General features: G+C 56.5%; 1 protein-coding gene across 2 annotated transcripts; it reads left to right on the forward strand.

The window, feature by feature from the left end:
- The first annotated feature begins 3,093 nt into the window (after positions 1-3,093).
- Positions 3,094-21,345, forward strand: INPP1 (inositol polyphosphate-1-phosphatase). 2 transcript variants are annotated; one of them, XM_080669311.1, is made up of 7 exons: positions 3,255-3,415; positions 8,979-9,140; positions 11,934-12,204; positions 14,929-14,989; positions 15,958-16,158; positions 17,500-17,674; positions 20,518-21,345. In XM_080669311.1, exons 3-7 carry the CDS (start codon positions 12,001-12,003, stop codon positions 21,170-21,172), a joined length of 1,296 nt encoding a protein of 431 aa, XP_080525437.1. In that variant the 5' UTR covers positions 3,255-3,415; positions 8,979-9,140; positions 11,934-12,000; the 3' UTR covers positions 21,173-21,345. The 2 variants fall into 2 exon arrangements, with proteins under 2 accessions (XP_080525438.1, XP_080525437.1); XM_080669312.1 differs by lacking the exon at positions 8,979-9,140 and having other exon boundaries at positions 3,094-3,415.
- The last annotated feature ends 1,252 nt before the right edge of the window (positions 21,346-22,597 follow it).

Below are 22,597 nucleotides of genomic sequence, written 5' to 3' on the forward strand. Positions count from 1 at the left end.
ATTCAGAAAAGGTTTTCTCAAACTGAAAACTAAGGTGCTTTGTTGTCGCCCAAGCAAAGTTTCTTTTATTTCTGCTTGAATGCAAAAACAATACGTAGTCACTCTAAGAAACGCAAACACACAACAAAAAACACAAATATGTACAGTCTCGCCCCCAGCCTGAGACCTCTATCCACATCTTAATGTGTTTATATCTTTTTTTTAAATATACTTTATTGATATTTTACAGAGAGCAAGGGAGAGGGATAGAGAGTTAGAAACATTGATGAGAGAGAAACATCCATCAGCTGCCTCCTGCACACCTCCCACTGGGGATGTGCCCGCAACCAAGGTACATGCCCTTGACTGGAATCGAACCTGGGACCCTTCAGTCTGCAGGCCGACGCTCTATCCACTGAGCCAAACCGGTTTCGGCCAATGTGTTTATATCTTCTAGCTCTTATTCTATGCATATATACACGTACGATTATGCGGTCTTTGGGATGACAGCACAGACATTTGTTGGTAAACTGTGTTTTTCCACTCAAATCACAAATTCTCATGCAATCAACATCATCTGTAACTTGTTAAAACGTTTAAAGAACTTGTTTCCACCCGGTTGACATGACTCAGTGGCCGAGCATCAACCTCTGAACCAGGAGGTCACTGTTCGATTCCGGGTCAGGGCACATGCTGGGGTTGCTGGCTCCATCCCCAGTAGGGGCATGCAGGAGGCGGCCGATCAATGATTGTCATCATTGATGTTTCTCTCTCTCTCTCCCTCTCCCTTCCTCTCTGAAATCAAACAAACAAACAAACTTGGTTCCTCCTCCCTGGTAACTCATTTCTGTTTTCAGACACTTAGCTTGCTCTCTCTCGGCAATTACCAAACACACTGTGGGTGCACGTGCCTGTGGTCTCTCTACTCTTAGCACACACTCTGCCCACAGGCCATTTTCAGACCATAGCCCTCGAGCTGCTAATAGCTTTCATAGTTTTTAAAGATTAAAAAAAAAAAAAAGAGGACACACATAAAGAGGAAAAGTAATAGAGACATATGTGGCCTCAAAGCCTAAATATTTACTATCTGGGCTTTTATAGACAACGTTTGTCAATCCCCGTATTATGAATTCCAAGAAATGCTATTTTGGGGTCAAAGAATGTGAACATTTTTTGAGGCTTTGCGCTCTGCCAAATTGAGGAAACACTGAAGCAACTTCTGTCCTTCTCAGGACTGGCATGGCCATTCGCCAGGTACCCTGCCTCGGGGGCACTGCTTCACAGGTTAGCTAGCTCTGCCGGTGCTTTTGTTCTCAACCTGAAGCCGCAGGATCGGTTTAAGTTTTCACTTCCCTTAAAAATAGGTTGGCCATTTTCTTTCCTGGCTTAACTAATTTACATTTTTGCCCATTAAAAGACAACAACAGGGGATTTCTCTCTTTGTAAGACCTCTTTAGTGAATAAGGGTGTCACTCTTACCTTTCACATATGTTAGGCAGTTTGGATGATTTTTACTTACCTTTAATTTTACTTAATGGGTCTTTTTGATGAAAGAAGTTAAAAATTCTATAATCAAGCCTGCTACTTTTCGAATTTTGCCTTTAATTTCATGCTTACTTTGAGATGAAAAGCAATTCACTTATATTTTTTCTTTAAAAAAATATTTTTATTGATTTCAGAGAGGAAGGAAGAGGGAGAGAGAGAAACATCCATGATGAGAGAGAATCACGGATCCGCTGCCTCCTGCACGCCCCCCACTGGGGATCGAGCCTGCGAGGGGGCCTGTGCCCTGACGGAATGGAACCGTGACCTCCGGGTTCATAGGTGGCCAGGTTTCCAGCACCATCTCCTCGCCCAGGCTTCCTTCTTGGGGCTCCGAGGACCCGGGCTGACGTCTCGGGAGGCGGTCGCGGGTGGTTTGGAGAAATGCAGGTAAGAAACGCTGTAAAACAAACTTTCCCATCGCACGCCCCGGAGGGGGCTGCAGACAGGGCGTCCTCTCCCAGCCCAGGTGGGGCCCCGCCGCGCCCGCAGCAGCCTCTCCCACGCACCTGGCGGGGCCTGCACGGGACCGTTCCCTGCGTGTGCGGGTGCGTGGCCTGGGTTAGGGGGGCCATGCAGTGTGGCAGGCAGCCTCCCCCCTGCCCCCGCCTGGCCCGGCTCTTCTCCTCCAAACTCTGTTGCCTTTTTAAAATGTCCCAACCGGTGTGGCTCAGTGGATAGAGCGTCGGCCTGCAGACTGAAGGGTCCGGGGTTCGATTCCGGTCAAGGGCACGCACCTTGGTTGCGGGCACATCCCCAGTAGGAGGTGTGCAGGAGGCAGCTGATTGATGTTTCTCTCTCATCGATGTTTCTAACTCTCTCTCCCTCTCCCTTCCTCTCTGTAAAAAATCAATAAACTATATTTAAAAAATAAAAAATAAATAAAAATGTCTACGGCTCCGCCCACCCAGCATCGCCCAATCGGAACCCCGTCCCCCAGTAAAGGCCGTCTTCCAGGTGAATTGAGTGCCCCACGGAAGGGCCCTAGAGAGGGGGTTCCCACAGGACGCGCTCACTGGCAGGGGGCGGGCACCCCGAGATGCCGCCACCCACGCACTTAGCATTTCTATTAGAACCAGGGGACCCGGCCGCCGGGCTGAGGTCCCCTTCCCAGCGGCCCCCCACCCCCTGTCAGGCCCCAAGTCCCCCCAAAGCGCCCAGAAGGGCGGAGGCTTTGAGCGGGGGACCTCTCAACCAGGAGGTCACGTCCACTCCCGGTCAAGGGCACAGGCCCGGTGCCCCCGGGCTCCATCCCCAGCGGGGGGCGTGCCGGAGGCAGCCGATCCACGACTCTCTCTCAGCGTTGATGTTTCTCTCTCTCTCTCCCCCTCCCTTCCTCTCTGAAACCAATAAAAATGTAGATTTTTTTTAAAAATTAAGCGAACGGGAGGGGGAGGGGGCAGCCACAAGGGCAAACGCGGTGGATCGGTGACTGGAGCCTCCCCCCATCCCCGGCGCTGCCCGCTGACCCCGCGCCCCGCTTGTGACGCCTGCGGGCGTGGGTGCCACGCGCCCCGGGGATCTGGGGCGGCGCCACGCGGTTCCCGGCCGCGGCCCGGGGACTGGGGACCGGGAGGCGGCCCAGCGGAGGCGGAGGCTGGCGAGCAGCGCCCGAGAGGCGGCGGCCCGGCCCCTCCCTCCGCGCCCTCCGCTCCCGCCCTCCCCCGCGGACCCCGCGCCCCGAGGCTGCCCCCCGCCCCCGCGCCGCCACCCCTCGCCACTCCTCCTCCTCCCCCGCCCCTTCCGTTTCTGGGGGGAAGGCTGCAGCCTCCGGGGCTCCGCATCCGCGCGGAGGTAGCGCGGTTTCCTCCTGCGCCCTCGGCCGCCCTGCGACTCCCCGCCCCTCGCCTCTGCGCCCCAGCAGGCGGCGCGCGCCCGGTCGCCGCGGACGCAGGTGAGTGGCGCGGCCTGGGGGCTCCGGGTCCCCGCCCGGCCCGGCCCGGCCCGCGATGACCCCCCAGGACCCTCGGGGTCCCTGCGGCGAGCCTGTCGCCCGGCCGGGGAGACCTGGTCCCCGCAGCGAGGCCGCCACCCGGGTCCCTGCAGCCAGCCGGGCGGAGGAGCTCGCGGTCCCGCGGCGCCGGGCGGAGGAGCGGAGGGGAGGGGAGCGCAGCGCCTGTTTTTAGCGGGTCACTGGCATCTCCAGGGCAGAGGCGGCGAGCGGGCCCGGCTCGGCAGGGCGGGGCGGTGCGCGGCTGCCAGGCGCCCGGCTCTCGCGCTGCGCGAAGCTGGTGTCCAGGCCCGGCCGCGCCTGACCCTCCGGAGGCGGTAACGTGGGCACGGCGGGCCCGTGGTAGGAGAGTCTGCCTCCCGGCTGCGCGGCTCTGCACGTGGAAGGCGGGTGTGTGCGACGTGCAGAGCTGGGGGGCCGGAGCCGTGGGGGCGGGGCGGGAAATAGTGGTCGTGGGTGTGGACGCATCGCGGGCGCTGTTATCACCCGACTCGGGAGCCCCGATGAGTTACACATCCGCCGGGAAGACGCGTGAACCAGCAGCCCGGGGGTCGGTCCGAGACGGCCAGGTTTGAAGCTAGTTTTGAAGCTAGTCTTAAAGTTGTCCACGGCGAAGGGCATCTCAGAACAGCGGGCTGGGCTGCGCGGACGGCCCACGGACCTGCATCCCTCATGCGCAGGGGACCTGCATCTGTCCACATACCTGCATCCCTTATGCCCACGGACCTGCATCTGTCCATGTACCTGCATCCCTCATGCCCACGGACCTGCATCCCTCATGCCCACGGACCTGCATCCCTCATGCGCAGGGGACCTGCATCTGTCCACGTACCTGCATCCCTTATGCCCACAGACCTGCATCCCTCATGCTCACAGACCTGCATCTGTCCACGTACCTGCATCTGCCCACGTACCTGCATCCCTCATGCCCACGTACCTGCATCCCTCATGCCCACGTACCTGCATCCCTCACCACGTACCTGCATCTGCCCACGTACCTGCATCCCTCATGCCCACGGACCTGCATCCCTCATGCCCACGTACCTGCATCCCTCATGCCCACGGACCTGCATCTGTCCACGTACCTGCATCCCTCATGCCCACAGACCTGCATCTGTCCACGTACCTGCATCCCTCATGCCCACGGACCTGCATCTGTCCACGTACCTGCATCTGTCTACGTACCTGCATCCCTCATGCCCACGTACCTGCATCCCTCATGCCCACGGACCTGCATCTGTCCACGTACCTGCATCCCTCATGCCCACGGACCTGCATCCCTCATGCTCACGGACCTGCATCCCTCATGCCCACGGACCTGCATCTGTCTACGTACCTGCATTCCTCATGCCCACGTACCTGCATCCCTCATGCCCACGTACCTGCATCCCTCATGCCCACGGACCTGCATCCCTCATGCCCACGGACCTGCATCTGTCCATGTACCTGTATCCCTCATGCCCACAGACCTGCATCCCTCATGCCCACGTTCCTGCATCCCTCATGCCCACAGACCTGCATCCCTCATGCCCATGGACCTACATCCCTCATGCCCACGCACCTGCATCCCTCATGCCCACGTACCTGCATCCCTCATGCCCACGGACCTACATCCCTCATGCCCACAGACCTGCATCCTTCATGCCGAAGGAAACAGCTTTTGGCCCCTTTCCGCGGTGCGTGGCTTTGAAACCCAAGAAACTGATAGGGATGGCGCTGCACAGTGACAGCAGCGGGTGGAAGGGTGACAGTAGTCCCCGAACTGCAGGGCAGCGACCTTGTCCTCAGCTTCTAAACAGGGACTCTAGGGGGAGACAAAGGCAATGGATGTTTATTGTTTCAATGTATTCTTATTCAGAACCCCTTGCACTTTTTAAAAAATATACTTTTTTTTATTGATTTCAGAGAGGAAGGGAGAGGGAGAGAGAGAGAGAGAGAAATAGCAGTGATGAGAGAGAATCATTGATCGGCTGCCTCCTGGATCAAGCCCGTAACCCGGCCATGTGCCCTGACCCCGACCAGGAATTGAACCCGTTACCTCCCGGTTCATAAGTTGACACTCAACCACTGAGCCACGCCAGCCGGGCCCTCGTAAAGATTTTTTAAAAAATATACAGAGCAGGTGATAATGTGCATCCCTTCACACGCGAGGCAGTTACCTGAACAGGCAACGTGTTGATTTCCAACAACACAGTGACCCCAGCTGCCAGCTGCCAGGACCACATGTGCACTTCAGTGCAAAGGTAGAAAACCAAACAAACCCCCCAAACCCATAACCCCAGGGTCCCTCCACGCTCCTGATGTCAGGCAGGCTGATCACCATCAGGGCTGGCCGACCTCTTCCTTCCAGACCTTCCAGAGGGACTTCTGGGTGAATCTCAGGGTCGCTCTCTTCAACCCCCTTCCCGAGGGAGCACAGCCAGGACCCCCCCTCCCCCCTCCCCCCCCCCCCCCGCCCTCCAGCATGGCGAGGGGTAGCGCGGCCTCAGACTCGGACTCGAGTTGTGCCTCGTTTTGAAGGTGAAATAAACCACACTGCACAGCACACTTCTCTCGCTCGGCAGTGTGTTCCCGTGAGGTTTGTCCATGTTGTCGCCCAGGGCAGGAATTCTTTCATTTTCACTGTGAATTCCATGTGGTTATTGACGGTTATTGGGGCCACTTCTAGGGTTGGGGTACTGCCCGTGATGCTGCCCATAAACGTCTGTACTCGCTTTTGGTGCCCACGTGCGTCCGTTTCTGCCGGCGCACAGGTTATGCTCATATTCAGCCACGTGCACACGGCGTCCCAGCGTGGCTGACACAGTCTGATTCCCGGCAGGGGATCCTCACCCACGCGTGGCGTTTCCGTCTAAAGTCCTGTTGCGATTGGACGTTGCGTTTCCCTGGTTCCTGATGAGGTAGACTCTCCCCCCGATGCTTCCTGGTCATTTGAACACCCTCACTTAGGAAGTGCTTGTTCGAGTTTCTTGCCCTCGAGCTGATCCTGAGAGGGGCGTGGACGTGAGGTGTAGACGGCAGAGGGAAGGCAAGTCGACCGAACGTGTAGGGAGCGTGAGAGTACACGGACAGACAGTGGGGAGTCAGCTACTGCTACTGAAATGCTGAATTTAATCGGAGCCTCGGGCGTGACGACAGCCATCTCACGTCGATCAGGGTAAAATAACACCGAAAAGTCCAGGCAGTCCCACACGGCTACCTGATGGTTCCGAGAAATGCTCGGCCGCCCCATCTCCGGAGGCTGAGCAGGGTTGGCACAGGGAAGGACTGCGTCTCCCAGGAGCTAAAAGGCGCTGTTTGCCAATCCCCGGAGATGCTTATGCGACAGCGTCCCTCTGCTGGGCACGCGTGGCTGGGGCATGCTGGAAGCTTCTGCTAGCCAGTCGCACCTCACCCACCCCTGGCCACTGTGGAGGTTGAGCAGCCTGAGCCCCCACAGATCTCACATGTGCCCACGCGTGCTCCCCGCTCCTCCTGCGGGCCAGCCTCCGTCCCTCACCCCACGCCCTGAAGCAGCCCTAAGATGGGGCCCCCGGGAAGGAGGCCGAGGCCTGGCCTGGGCTGGGCTGGGCTGGGCTGGGCTGCCCCCCCCCCCGGCCCCTCCCACAGGGGGAGCTAAATCCAGCCTTGGGCCCGGCCCTCAGCACCTGCCCACCTGAGACCGCCAGCAGACCTGCCCCCGAGAGAGGGCACAGCTCCTTCGTGTAAGGAGCCCAGGTGTCGCCTGGACGCGCCCTTGCTGTCCCTCAGGGCCACCGACAGTGGCGGCGCGGCCCCTCCACAGGCCCTGGGGCTTCGCAGGCGGGAGGGAGGCTGGGTGCAGGAGGTGGACAGTGGGGGGCCGCTGGAATCCAGGCCGTGTGCGGGCTGCAGAAGCCCTGGGTCTCCGGCGGGAGGGATGCCCACGGGCGCCTGACCCCCTTCCCTGCTCCCAGGCCTCACGCCCCTGTCCCTGTGCGGAGGGCCAGGCCGGCCCTGGTCCACCGCCCTCCAGCACTGGGCACCCCCGGCCCCAGATCGCCACACAGTGGCCTCCCAGAACACCCCCAACGGGACAGTGGCCCTCCAGATCCCAGGAGGCCTCGCCTGCCGCCTCCACCGCCTCCACCGGGGAGTGGCCGCTCCCGGAGCCAAGTTTCCGCCCGACGCCCAGAAACGGCGCCATCAGATCGGGCCGCACCAAGGAACTCCATTCCGGCCGCTCAGACTCACAGGAGTGCCCAACCTCTGGGATTCAGTGGGCGAGTGACCATTCCAGAGAGAGGGCGGTGACCATGGACAGTGGCTGGCCTCGCCTTTTCTTAGGAGGGCGTGGGGCTGGGCTCCGGGTTGTTTTTTTTTAGATTTTTTTTAAAAACATATTTTATTGATTTTTTTACAGAGAGGAAGGGAGAGGGATAGAGAGTTAGAAACATCGATGAGAGAGAAACATTGATCAGCTGCCTCCTGCACACCTCCTACTGGGGATGTGCCCGCAACCAAGGTACATGCCCTTGACCGGAATCGAACCCGGGACCCTTGAGTCCGCAGGCTGACGCTCTATCCACTGAGCCACACCAGCTAGGGCTGGGCTCCGAGTTTAACAGCCACCGCTGTCCCCTGTCGGCTGTAGGCCAGGCTCTGTGCGGGTCCTTCCCCAGAACTGGCTCGCTGGCCTCTACAGAGTCTCTGCAAGGGGCGTATTCTCTCCACTTCACAGGTGGGGGGGCAGGCCCAGCGCGTTACCAGGTCCACACCGCTAGTTAACGGCGGGGCCAGGGTCCGAGCCCAGGTTTACCGGATTCCAAAGCCCACGTCTCCCCACTCCGCTGTTGCTCACACCTGAAGTGCGTGTCCATGATGCGGAGATGACTCGTAAACCTCTGGTGACCGGGCGAGGGCATAGGATGGTCAGAAATTAGAGGAGTTTTATCTTTGTGGAGACATTGGGCTTTCCAGAAAAGCCTTAAAGGTCCCCCCACCCCCGCCGCCTTTTAACTGACCTCCTTCAGCTGAGGGCCTCTCTCTCAGCTGGATATGAAAGTCCCACAAAAGCTGGAGACCCTTGTGCGTGGCGCTGCGGTGGGTGCACACGTGCTCTCCGACGGGGCGGGTATAGCGCCTCCAACCTCTCCCGCTCAGACCCGGTTTGAAAGAGGCTGTCACGAGGCCAGGCTGACACGCGGCGGCCCCGTGTTCGCCGCATCAGTGAAGACTTGGCCGTGAGAGCGAGTCGTTCCTCGTGGGGAAGGCCGCCCACAGAGTTAGGCGGACCACCCACGTGGGGAGAGCGCCCCGCCCCAGCTCACTGCTTGGCCGGAGGAGGGGCTGTGCCGGCCGGGCTTGTGAAGGTTCTCAGGCCCCTGGGTCCGGAGCAGGGTATTCCCCTAGACTTCGTCTGGGGGAGCCGTGAGCCCAGAATTTCAGAACGTGACTGAATGTGGAGACGGGGCCTTTAGGAAGCAATCCGTTAAGTGGGGCCACGTGCGCGAGCCCTGATACCCCCGCCTGGTGTCTTTATAAGCAGAGGAGACACACCGGGGGTGTGAGCGCAGCGCGGAGAGGCCACAGCGAGGCACGGCGAGAAGGTGGCCGTCCGCAAGCCCCCGGGAGAGGCCCAGGAGACACCAGCCCCCCAGCGCCTTGGTCCCGGACCTCCGGCCTCCAGATCCGTGAGACACAGATCCTGGTGTGTAACTCCCTGGTGGTGGCATGGTGTTGGGCAGCCTGAGGAAGCGATGGAAGGGAACTGGGTTCTTGGCAGAGCTGAGCCCTCCCTCACCCAGAGGCCCCACAGCCAGAGAGGGGGGGGGGGTGCCCTAACTGGTTTGGCTCAGTGGATAGAGCATCGGCCTGCGGACTGAAGGGTCCCAGGTTCGATTCCGGTCAAGGGCATGTACCTTGGTTGCGGGCACATCCCCAGTAGGGGGTGTGCAGGAGGCAGCTGATCGATGTTTCTGGCTCATCAATGTTTCTAACTCTCCCTCTCCTTCTCTATAAAAAGTCAATAAAATATATTTTTAAAAAAGAGGGGCGGTGGGGGCGCGGAGAGAGGTCAGTACGTCTGCAGTGAGGCCAGGGTTTTCTTGAGAGGACAGGGAGTCAGCTGTCAAGCAGCGGTTTCCAGTAGTCAACTAGCAACAGCTGCTAGGTGTGTGCTCCCTGCACCTGGACCAGGGGTCGAACCCAAACCGGGGTGTGTGCCTGGACCGGGAATCAAACCCGCACCTTCCGGTGGATGGGACGATGCTCCAACCAGCTGCGCCGCCCGGCCGGGGCCAGAGCTCTGTCTTAGGCTGTTTTCCTCTTAGCATGACAGCAGTGACATAGTTCCACACTGCCCGGCCTTCGGAACGTGCGTCTGAGGACCACAGAGCCGTCTGTCGCACACGTCACCCATGTGTAAGGTTATTTTCAACTTGCTGCTGTCAACAGCCATCCTTCTTGCACTGAAATAGGTTCACTCCTCGCTGACCTCCTCACACGCCTCAAGGCAGGCCTGGAGCTGAGGGCCGAAAGGCAGGGCATTCTCCGGGGAACGGCCTGTTTCCCTCTGGACCCAGCTGCGTCCCGCCCCTTCTGCAAGGACGGACGTGAGCGTCACAGGCAGCTCCGGCCGCTGCTTCCATCCGCTTTCCTCTCATTACTGTTGAGGCTGGGCGTATTTCTCGGGGTGGTTGACCCATACTCGTAAGAAAATAGCATTTAAAAAAGGTTGTTAGCAAACGTGTTTAACGCAAAGCCAGCTGTGGTAACTAACCATGGACCCCGCTGCCACCGAGGGCTCCTGGTGGCTTTTTTTTTTTAAATATATTTTATTGATTTTTCACAGAGAGGAAAGGAGAGGGATAGAGAGTTAGAAACATCGATGAGAGAGAAACATCGATCAGCTGCCTCCTGCACACCTCCCCACTGGGGATGTGCCCACAACCCAGGTACATGCCCTTGACCGGAATCGAACCCGGAACCCTTGAGTCCGCAGGCCGACGCTCTATCCACTGAGCCAAACTGGTGAGGGCTCCTGGCGGCTTTTAACAGAGACAGTGAGTGTCTGTGATGCTGGCGAAGAACACAGCCCCGCCTGCTGGTCAGCCTTGTGTAACCTGCAGTTACTTAACCTCCCTAAACGCCAGGTCCCTCAACTTGAAGGCGGCCTGACAAATCCCCCCACAATTGGCACAATGATGAGAGCAATTAAGAACTTCTCAGGCCCCAACAACGCGCGTGGTTTACGTCGCTGTGTTCTTTAGACGTCTCCTCGCTGGAAGAGCAGCACAGATAGACACAGTGGGACTTTTTTAGCCGGGAGGGAGGGGCGCGGGGGGCGGGGGGCTGGGAGACTGCCTTGGTTGCTGGCCCGGGCGGGCGTGGCCTCCGTCTTGGGGGACACACAGTGCTCACGGGTGCTCAGTGTTTGAGGAAGTTGCCCCAGAACTGGTAGGACAAGTCCTCTCCTCCCCCCTCCCCCCCCGTCCTTCGGGTAAATGCGAGAACCCTGCTTCCATCCCGCAGGTGAGCATCCTGGGTCCCTGCGAGAACTTGGCCTTCCTTTAGCACCGGCCTGCGGCTCACCTGTCTGTCTGCTGGGGGTTTACACGTAGAGTGTAGGTTCTAGGTTCCCATTCAAACACCTTTTGGCACCGAGCAGTCAACCCTTGGCCTAATGGATTTTCGAGACTACCAATATATATATATATATATTTTCATATATATATATATATATATTTTTTTTTAAATATATTTTATTGATATTTTACAGAGAGGAAGGGAGAGGGATAGAGAGCTAGAAACATCGATGAGAGAGAAACATCGATCAGCTGCCTCCTGCACACCTCCCACTGGGGATGTGCCCGCAACCAAGGTACATGCCCTTGACCGGAATCGAACCCGGGACCCTTCAGTCCGCAGGCCGACGCTCTATCCACTGAGCCAAACCGGTTTTGGCTCCAATATATATTTTTAAATATCTAAAAAACAAGTTTCTGCCTGACTGGTGTGGCTCAGTGGTTGAGCGTCGACCTAGGAACCAGGAGGTCAGGGTTCGATTCCGTGTCGGGGCACAGGCCCGGGTTGCGGGCTCCATCCCCGATGGGCGTGTGCAGGAGGCAGCCCATCCACAATTCTCTGTCGTCACTGATGTTTCTCTCTCCCTCTCCCTTCCTCTCTGAAACCGATAAAATAGATATAAACAAACCAACACAAGTTGCCACCGTTGGGTGAGGCCCAGTCGTCCCCGCTGAAGCATGACTGGGCTCGGGTGGGGCAGTAGGGGGTGCAGTGGTGGCCGGGGAAGGTGTGCTCCTGGGCGCGTCCCTGTTCACTGTGCGGTGTTCCCCACGAGCTACTGCAGACCCGCAGCGCCCACCCCACAGCCCGCGCTCAGCCTGCCCACCGCGCGGACTGCCCACCGCGCGGACTGCCAGCGGCCAGACGGGCGGCATCGTGCCCTGAGCCGCTCTCTCTTTCGCACCCGTCTCTCCAGCTGCCCGCAGGTGGGCGCCCCTCACCCGCTGCCGGGCAGGCGGGCGGCCGGGGCCCGGGGCCCAGCCATGTCCGCGGTCCTGCAGGAGCTGCTCCGCGTCTCCGAGAAGGCGGCCCACATCGCCCGCGCCTGCCGGCAGCAGGACGCCCTCTTCCAGCTGCTCATCGAGGAGAAGAAGGGCGGGGAGAAGAACAAGAAGTTCGCCGTGGACTTCAAGACGCTGGCCGACGTGCTGGTGCAGGAAGTGATTAAACGGCACATGGAGAGCAAGGTAGGCCGGGCCGGGCCGCGGGGTGCCTGCCTGAGGCTGTGGTTCCGTCACCCAGCCTGCCTCCCTCCTGCCCGCCCCATGGGACCAGCACCTCGGTTCAAATAAACACACCACTGTGGGTTTGAATCCCCTTGTTCTTTCTGACTATAATATTTCTGGAATGTTCACTGCAGAACAGTTTGAAAATACAGGAAAACAAATAGGAAATAAAAATCACTCACCATTCTCAGAGCTAGAGAGAAACCTGTTGGTCTAGACCCGTGGTCGGCAAACTCATGAGTCAACAGAGCCAAATATCAACAGGACAATGATTGAAATTTCTTTGGAGAGACAAATTTTTTACACTTAAACTTCTTCTAACGCCACTTCTTCAACATAGACTCGCCCAGGCCGTGGTATTTTGTGGAAGAGCCACACTCAAGGGGCCAAAGAGCCGCACGTGGCTCACGAGTCGCATTTTGCCGACCACGGGTCTAGAGCAGTGGTCGGCAAACTCATGAGTCAACAGAGCCAAATATCAACAGGACGATGATTGAAATTTCTTTGGAGAGCCCCATTTTTTAAACCTAAACTATATAGGTAGGTCATTGTTATTAACTCAATTAGGGTACTCCTAAGCTGGCCTTTGCTAAAAACATCCTCAATCTGATTGAGGTACACTCAAGGGGCCAAAGAGCCGCACGTGGCTCGCGAGCCGCGGTTTGCCGACCACGGGTCTAGACCTGCTCATTTATTGAGCTTCTTTTTGAATAAGTAGTACACGTTCTTGGGAAAATTAGCAAATACCATCCCCCCACTAGAGAAAACCACAGCTGTTTGACTACGTGTTGTTAGAATGTTTCCCTTCTATGTGTATGTGTGTGCATGGCACATACAATTTATTTCGATAGAAATGAGAAAATACTATTTGATAACTTTAAAAAAATTAAGTCTCACTTTCTGACTCATAATCGTGTATCTAATGCTTGTTGAGTTCTGGAGATGTACAGTCCCCCTTTATTCTAGTAGAAAAATATTGTTTATATCTAACAATGATTGTGATTCCAGTGATTTTAAACTGATTGGAGGGGACTGTCTTCATAAATACTAATAATCACAACACTAACAGACACTTACAAATGCTTATTGCATGCCAGACACTGCTCTAAAGGCTTACTTAACTTTTCAACTCCTGTAACAATTTTAGGAAGAACTGGTAATCCCGGGAGGGGGTGAGAAAAGACGGGCACAGAGAGGTTCAGTCACTTTCCTGAGGTAACACAGCAAGCGAATGGCCGGGCCAGTTTTGAGCACAGGCCACCCGGCTCCAGAGTCTGTGCGCTGCCTTGCTGTGTGGCCTTCTATAGGATCTAATGATCACATAGTCAGGAGGACAGAGCTTTGTGAAAGAAGGCACTATAAAGTGTTGGACTAGTTCTCTATGAAATGCTCAAATATAGGAATCAGTAAGAATCGTTCACTCTCTCATCATTGATGTTCCTATCTCTCCCTCCCTCTCCCTTCCCCTCTCTCTAAAAATCAATAAAAAACATTTCAAAAAGAGAGAGAGAATCATTTAAGTGAATTCCTGGCCACAGGAAGGAAGAATAAACAACCCTTTGAATCCTCTACAAACTACACTTCTCCCTGCCCTCCGAGGCCTGCCCCGTGCGCTACATGGGGCAAGTTCCTTTCTGATCCTGATCGAGAGAGTCGTTGCCAGGGATGGTTGGGCAACTGGATGAGAAATGTACCGGCATTAAGTCTGATGGGTGAATGTTTGCCCACAGCGTTATAACACGTCCAGGCAGGGTTCGCTGAGGAGGTATATGCCGGGACTTGGGAACGGATAAGTGAGGTTCACCTTTGGCGAGAAGACGTATCTTTGTTTCCTGGTTCACCTCCTGCAGCCGCAGAAACAGGCTCTAGGCAGGCGGGGAGCGGGGCCCCAGCCCTGGCTAACGCGCCCTGTTCTTCAGAATTGGATGCCAAGCGGTTGTGGGTGTTATCCAAGCTCCTGGCCGCCCACAGATGGCCGAGTGCACGTATGTGGAGGGAAACGTGTCTTTACTGGAAAGGCAAAACGTATCTGAAAGCTTCCTGGTCCTACACAGATGAGAGAAGCGTCTTCCTTAGCTTTATTTTTTAAAAAATTCTATATTGATGCATAAATTACTGGTTCATCAAATATTTCCCTTGTCTGGCTGTATCACTTCCTCTCCTGAAGGTGAACGAGACCTCCAACAGGTGCAGAAAACACGCTTGAAAATGGGGGAAAAAAGTCATGTTATCTTCTAACTCCTTCTATCCAGTCTCACGTAAAGTCTGCGGTGCTTGATGAATAACGCTAACTTATATAAGTGACGAGGGTGCTATTTAAGAGCAAGAGTTAAAATATTTCCTCTGAAAGCATTCTAATCCTGTGGCCCTTAAGGAGATAGATGAAGTTTCTAGAAATACTTCTGCAGACTCACCAGGACAGAAGGAAGCCAGCCCTCTCCCATGACGTGCCCTTTCTATAAGGGCAGAGGAGCAGGGACGTCTTAGAAAATTAAGTGCTGAGCCACGCTGACTTCACCGTTTAATGCTGAAGTGGGTTTCTGGAATTGTACATTTCTAAATTTCAGACCTAGTTGTGCTGTTTAATTGGGAATAGAAAATGGCAATCTGTTCAGAATTGAACATATGTGTGGGTTTTTTTTATTGTTCTTGCTGTGGTTTGTTGTCACACCTTGCATTATTCAGTTTCCAGGCTTGGAGGAAAAAATTTTTGGAGAAGAATCCAATGAGTTTACTAATGCCCTGGGTAAGTGTACAAATCCTCGTTGTTGTAACTTTAGTGACCATAGCCTACCCTAATTTCCAACTTACATTTTAAATGGATGTTTGGGAGCCTTTCATGGAAACGACTATATGTTTGAATATCAAGCTTCATTCAGAATTTCAGGCCATTTGCTGAAACCGGTTTGGCTCAGTGGATAGAGCGTCGGCCTGCAGACTGAAGGGTCCCGGGTTCGATTCCGGTCAAGGGCATGTACCTTGGTTGCGGGCACATCCCCAGTGGGAGGTGTGCAGGAGGCAGCTGATGGATGTTTCTCTCTCATCGATGTTTCTAGCTCTCTATCCCCCTCCCTTCCTCTCTGTAAAATATCAATAAAATATATTTAAAAAAAAAAAAGAATTTCAGGCCATTTAACTTAGGGAAATATGATACCTTAGATGTAAATCTGTGGCATTTAAGTAATGTATGACTTAACCTTTTTTTAAAAAAACATATCTTTATTGATTTCAGAGAGGAAGGGAGAAGGAGAGGGAGATAGAAACATCAATGATGAGAGAGAATCATGGATTGGCTGCCTCCTGCATGTCCCCCACTGGGGATCAAGCCCGAAACCCGGGCATGTGCCCTTGGCCGGAATCAAACCCGGGACCCTTCAGTCCGCAGGCCGACGCTCTACCCACAGCCACACTGGCCAGGGCTTGACTTAACCTCTTGTAAAGTCGAGTGGTCCTTTGGGAATCTAACGGGAGTTAAAGATGCCCCAGAACGATGTGCTTCTTCACAGCGGGGCAGACAATTTCAGGTCCAAGGCCTAAACTCAAAACCCATCCGTGGACCTCCTGCGATTCTGGCCGTGGGCCAGGTCCGGGACCACGGATACGGGCCTGGTGCCCGCACCCCACCCGAGCGCGCAGCCTTGCTCCCCCACCCCGCTGTGGTCCTTTCCTCGTCGCTCTTGAGATGCTGTGACTCTGTGTGTCTCTTCCCACCAGGAGAAATGATCGTCTTGAGACTGTGCCCGACAGAGGAGGGGACGGCAGAGCTGCTGAGCAAAGTCCTGAACGGCAACCAGCTGGCGGCCGGGGCGCTGGCCAAGGTCGTTCATGAGGACGTTGCCTTCACCGACCCGGCCCTGGATTCGGTCCAGGTCACCATTCCGCAGGACACTTTGGCAATCTGGGTGGATCCCATAGGTCAGTGGAGGATTTGCTTTTATTCATTCGTTCTTCTTAGTCATCGCTGGGTGTGTGTGTGTGTGTGTGTGTGTGTGTGTGTGTGGAGGGGGGAGGTAGGGAGCTTAGAAGAACACAAATTGAGTCTAGTTTAACTCTCCTGGAAGTTTAAAAAACTTTCCGGTTTGAAAGTGATCAGTGAAGAGCCAGGTACGTGTTAGGACATGTTGTTATAAACAGACGTGCATCTGTCACCTGTCACAGATATGTATACGTGTTTGTGGATCTGTGAGGGGGTGTGCACACACGCACGGGCACACGTGCAGAGCTGAGTTCACTCATCTCTGAAGGACGCCAGGGTCCAGCTGTAAACAGGAGGGAAGAACGAGTGAGAGCAGCCACACGTCCCTGGGCACACAGGCAGTGACGGGGCACACGGCTCCAGCGGGCACCTGCCATGTGGCACCACACGCCAGGTCCTCAGCTTCTCAGAGGGAAACCCAAGCCCAGGTTCGGTGAGATCGCTCGCTCCCTGTGTAACCACTTCCTGCCAATTCAACGGAACGAGCAGTCAGCACGGCACAGGCCAAGCAAAGCCCTAGGACTCCTGAGCAGGCAGCGCGGAGGCCCTGTGGACACTTCCCCCGTTAGTACTGTTTGGGTCACGCCTGTGATGGAACCAAAATCTGTAGCTTGTTTTTTTTTTTTTTTGAGTGTGTGTGTGTGTGTGTGTGTGTCTGTTTTGGTTTGTTTTCAGTATATTTTTATTGATTTCAGAGAGGAAGGGAGTGAGAGAAAGAGAGAGAAACATCAATGATGAGAGTGAATCATGGATCAGCCCTGGCCGGTTTGGCTCAGTGGATAGAGCGTTGGCCTGCGAACTGAAAGGTCCCAGGTTCGATTCCGGTCAAGGGCACATGTCCAGGTTGTGGGCTCGATCCCCAGTGGGGGACTTGCAGGAGGCAGCTGATCCATGATTCTCTCTCACTCCCTCTTCCTTCCTCTGTGAAATCAATAAAAATATATTTAAAAAAAAAAAAAAGAGAGAATCATGGATTGGCTGCCTCCTGCATGCCCCACCCTGGGAATCGAGCCCACAACCCATACATGTGTCCTGACCTGGAATCGAACCGTGACCTCCTGGTTCATAGGTTGATGCTCAACCAGTGAGCCATGCCGACTGGTTCCCATCTCTTTTGAGGGTTAGAATGGGGGTGTGAGGGGGGGTGGACACAAACATTCCGAGTGTTGCAGTTATTAAACGAGAAGAAGGAAATGCTGTAGGACAGAGTTCACAGGTGTGTTCATCCTCATTCTCTCCACAATCGTGACCTGAACCCCAACGAGCACACTCCCTTTCAGATTCAACGCATCAGTACATCCAAGGCTCTGCCGACGTGGAGCCCAGGCACGGAGTCTTCCCCCGCGGCCTGCCGTGCGTCACGATCCTCATCGGCGTCTATGACCTGCAGACGGGGCTGCCCCTCATGGGGGTCATTAACCAGCCTTTCGTGTCGCAGGACCCAGTCACCCTCAGGTAGGAGGGGCGCTGGGGGTGCATCACGGTTTGTAGAATTCGCCTCCTTAGCTTTGCTTGCTGTCAAGGTGACCACTCGTGTGGCATTCCCAGGACGCGACATACTGGGCTGGTCCTGCTAGAGGTCTGCATATTTGAGGTCACGTTCTTTTATTTGGCCTAGTTTTTTTTACTATATTTTTATTGATTTCAGAGAGGAAGGGAGAGGGAGAGAGAGATAGAAACATCAACGATGAGAGAGTATCATTGATTGGCTGCCTCCTGCACACCCCCTACTGGGGACCGAGCCCGCAACCCGGGCATGTGCCCTTGACTGGAATCGAAGCCAGGACCCGTGAGTCCACAAGCCGACGCTCTATCCGCTGAGCCACACCAGCCAGGGCTGGCCGAATTGTATTGGCCCAGTTTGACTGGGGGCCGGTAGAAGCTTTGAAAAGAAATGGCATGTTGGCGGAGTCCTTGTTTTGCATTTGGGAGAGAGCAATCCTGTTCCCTATTCCTCACACCCTTTCAAAACCAGACTGATAGGACGGTGCCCCCCCCCTGCCCCCACTGGGCCTGTGCCCTGACCTCCTGGCTCACAGGGGCACGCTCAACCACGGGGCCACGCTCAACCACGGGGCCACGCTCAACCACGGGGCCACGCTCAACCCCCGGGCCACGCTCAACCCCCCGGGGCCACGCTCAACCCCCCGGGGCCACGCTCAACCCCCCGGGGCCACGCTCAACCACCGAGCCACGCTCAACTGAGATAGGTGCTATGGTTATGCTACAGCCAGTTGAACTGTTACACAATTTTAGAAGAAATTCAAAACCAAAATGTGAAAATTACCCAGTGAAAAGATGAGTTGTTCTGGCCGGGATTGGAACCTGCCTCGGGGTGCTGTCCCTATACATGGGAGGGCCGCCTCGCTCTCCACCCTCCCACGACTCCTTCTTCGCGGAGCCTGGCGGGGCGGGTGCCTCCCACCGGCCTGCACTTTGGGGTCGACTCCAGGGCACGGCAGGGTCCAGGTGGCAGCAAACCGCTTTTCTCCTGGGGTTCAGTTTTGATTTGTGTTTTCTTTTAAAATCTACTTTTCACTGATTTCAGAGAGAGAGAGGGAGGGAGAGGGAGGGAGAGAGAGAAACATCAATGATGAGAATCACTGATCGGCTGCCTCCTGCACGCCCCACACTGGGGATGGAGCCTGCAACCCGGGCCTGTGCCCTGACGGGAATCGAACCCTGACCTCCTGGCTCACAGGTCCACGCCCAGCCGCTGAGCCGCACGCCGCTGGTTCAGCGTTCTCCCTGAAGCAGGTCAGACTGTTAGTGCAGGACGACACGTTTTTTCTTGAGCTTCGAGTTGCTTGTGCAACTGAGAATTGTTAGCTGTGTAATGGTCACGAACCGCACCCCTGGAGTTCTGACCTTTTCCCTCCACCCTGCCTTCCTCCACGCGAGAACATGTGTGTCCTCCTTACGCGGTCACAACAGGATGAAAAGGCGCTGGGCCAGGGCGCGGGCGTAACCGTGACCTAGACATGTTCCCAAAGCCGTTAGTGGCACAGACACTGCCACGGCGGGCGTCACCCGGCACAGACAGGGCGTCACCCATTGAGGAAGGACAGGTGCTGGGACTGTTTTTGCTGCCAACAATAACGCGTCCATCTTTCTTGGCGTCCAAGTCGAGGCGAGCTTGTGAGTAAGCAGAGGAGAGGGAAAACAGCGGGAAGGGGTTCCCGAGGGCAGAAACATGGACAGGGACCGTAAACGCACGCAGATGGGAAGACGGACCACCTGTTTGTTCAGCTTTCCCTCCTAACCCTGAGCTGCCCGCGCGACAGTCAAGCTCTGCGTGTTCCTAGAAACCCCGAACCCCACAGATACGTTCGCATCGCCCCGGGTCGCTGTGCTGATGCTGAAACAGAGCCGCCCCATCCGCAGCCGCACAGGCAGCGCCGAGAGGTGACTTTCAGAAATGAATGAGCTCCGTGGGGTCTGTTTCTAGGCTGAAGGGCATGGAGATTCGATACATTAAATATATATTTTTTCACATCATGAGGTTGAAAGCAACACGAATAATGAAAGGCAAATGCGAGCCCGGCCGGCGTGGCTTGGTGGTTGAGCGTGGCCCGGGGGGTTGAGCGTGGCCCCGTGGTTGAGCGTGGTCCCGTGGTTGAGCGTGGTCCCGTGGTTGAGCGTGGCCCCGGGGGTTGAGCGTGGCCCCGTGGTTGAGCGTGGCCCCGTGGTTGAGCGTGGCCCGGGGGTTGAGCGTGGCCCCGGGGTTGAGCGTGGCCCCGGGGGTTGAGCGTGGCTAGGCGGTTGAGCGTGGTCCCGTGGTTGAGTGTGGTCCCTTGGTTGAGCGTGGCCCTGTGGTTGAGCGTGGCCCCGGGGTTGAACGTGGCCCCGGGGTTGAGCGTGACCCGGGGGTTTAGCGTGGCTCGGTGGTTGAGTGTGGCCCCGGTGGTTGAGTGTGGCTCGGGGAATTGAGCGTGGCCAGGGGGGTTGAGCGTGGCCCGGGGGTTGAGCGTGGCCCCGGGGTTGAGCGTGGCTCGGGGGATTGAGTGTGGCCCCGTGGTTGAGCGTGGCCCCGTGGTTGAGCGTGGCCCCGGGGTTGAACGTGGCCCCGGGGTTGAGCGTGCCCCTGTGAGCCAGGAGGTCAGGGCACAGGCCAGGGCGGGGGGGCTCATCCCCAGTGGGGGTGGGAAGGAGGCCGCTGATCCAAGGTGCTCTCTCATCATGGATGTTTCTCTCTCTTCCTCCCTGAGATCAATACAAACACATTTAAAAGTTGTAAAAAGCGAGTGGGATCTCCGCTCTGCACTCACCGGAACTCCCCCCCTCCCCCCCAACTGCAGGTGGGAAGGACGGCGCTACTGGGGCCTCTCCTACATGGGGACCAACATCCACTCCCTTCTGCCCCCCGTCTCCGAGCCGCAGACTGGCCACCCCGGCTCTGGCTCCCAGGCCGAGGACACTGGCTCCCAGGCCGCGGGCGCCCCCCGGTTCTCCGCCGTCATCAGCTCCAGCGAGCAGGAGACGGTGCAGGCGGCGCTGGCGCGGGTCTGCGGGGGCCGTGTGTTCCACGCCGCGGGGGCCGGGTACAAGGGCCTGTGCGTGGTCCAGGGCCTCGTGGACGTGTACGTCTTCTCCTACGACACCACCTTCAAGTGGGACTCGTGCGCGCCCCACGCCATCCTGCGGGCTATGGGCGGCGGCATGGTGGACTTCCAGGGCTGCCTGGCCCGGGGCCCCGCGTCGGGGCGCGAGTGGCCGCAGCTGCTGTACCACGTGGGCAACAAGGGCGCCAGTGGCGTGGATCACTGGGCCAACCGGGGGGGCCTCATCGCGTACAGGTCGCAACAGCAGCTGGAGACATTCCTGAGCCTCCTCGCCCAGCACCTGGCGCCTGCGGACGCACCTGCACCTGCGGACGCACCTGCACCTGCGGATGCACCTGCACCTGCGGACGCACCTGCACCTGCGGATGCACCTGCGGATGCGCGGGCATAGACGGCCTTTTCCCGGTCGCAGAAACCCAGCTGTGACCCTGGGTCCCACATCTCCGTCGCTGGAAGACAGCTTTGCCTATGGTGGTCAACATGCGCCTCCCTCTCTGGAGGAGTGTTTTCCATCCTGTGTTCATAGAGATGTTAATTTCTGTAAATAAACGACAGTCATGCAGCAGCGCACGGGTGAAGTGCTTGTGTGGGGGGGGTGCTGTCGGTGTTGCCACAGTGGGGGCATTTAGACCTGGAATCTGATGCATAATTTAGCCAAGTTCATGTGCTTTCAACAGCATTCCTGTTGTAAGAATGAAAGCCTGGAGCCTCCTCTCCCCATCTACACACACACACACACACACACACACACACACACACACACACATATATACACACACACTCACACACACACTCACACACACAAACACACTCACACACTCACATACACACTCTCACACTCACACACACACTCACATACACACACACAAACACACACACACAAACACACACACTCACACACTCACACACACAAACACACACACTCACACTCACACACTCTCACACACACTCACACTCACACTCACACACACTCTCACACTCACACACACACTCACATACACACTCACACTCACACACACACTCACACTCACACACACACTCACATACACACACTCACACTCACACTTTAATCCTCCCTCTCTCCACTCCTCTCTCCAACCCTCCCCTTGCACACTCCCCTTGCACACTCCCCTTGCACACACTGTTCAGCAGGTGAGACAGGAGGGACCGAGCAGCGGTTTCTGCAATGTTTGCACGTGCTACATTTGAAGCCAGAGGGAGGCACAGGACTAGCTGCCCCTGGGCCCTCAGTGCCCAGGAACCATGTCCTGGGACCCGAGCCTCCGCTCCCCACCCCTCACTGCCCCCCCCCCCCCGCCACACACACACACATCTGGCAACAGAGCACAGTCCTGGAGCAAGTGGGAGGCCAGCCTCTGTTCACCCACCACACCCTGGTGACCTCATCAGCCCTCTGCTCAGCTCTGGACAGCACCCCCCCACACCCCACAAAGGACAGGGATCTTTTCTTAAGCAAAAACTGGACATGGATCTTCAACACACAAAGCAGAGGTACAGGTACATGCACATGGTCCCCGGGTGGGCTGGCTCCCTCCCTGCAGCCCCAGACCTGGTCCCCGTCCCCCGCAGCCTCCACAGGCCTTCCTCTCAGCCCGCGTTCCTGCCACCCTGCGCCCTCTGGCGGCCGAAGTCGAGGTCTGCAGCACTTCCTTTCACAGTCACAAACTCGTAACAGTATTTTGTTGCATACAGCAACTTCTTCGGTGACAGGGTTATCGTTTTCAGAGCCTGAACGGTGCCCGGTGATTGTGGACTTTCCCGCCGTACAGGAATGGGTAAAAGTAGGTTTACAGTT

Source organism: Plecotus auritus (assembly GCF_963455305.1).
Source record: "Plecotus auritus genome assembly, chromosome: 5".
Classification (NCBI taxonomy): domain Eukaryota; kingdom Metazoa; phylum Chordata; class Mammalia; order Chiroptera; family Vespertilionidae; genus Plecotus; species Plecotus auritus.

What these genes read in the sequence shown, in the direction of transcription:
- INPP1 (XM_080669312.1), top strand. Translation starts at nt 12,001, where the DNA reads ATGTCCGCGGTCCTGCAGGAGCTGCTCCGCGTCTCCGAGAAGGCGGCC. An exon ending in TGAGTTTACTAATGCCCTGG is followed by an intron (nt 14,990 to 15,957) that starts GTAAGTGTACAA and finishes TCTTCCCACCAG; the next exon opens with GAGAAATGATCGTCTTGAGA. An exon ending in CAGGACCCAGTCACCCTCAG is followed by an intron (nt 17,675 to 20,517) that starts GTAGGAGGGGCG and finishes CCCCAACTGCAG; the next exon opens with GTGGGAAGGACGGCGCTACT.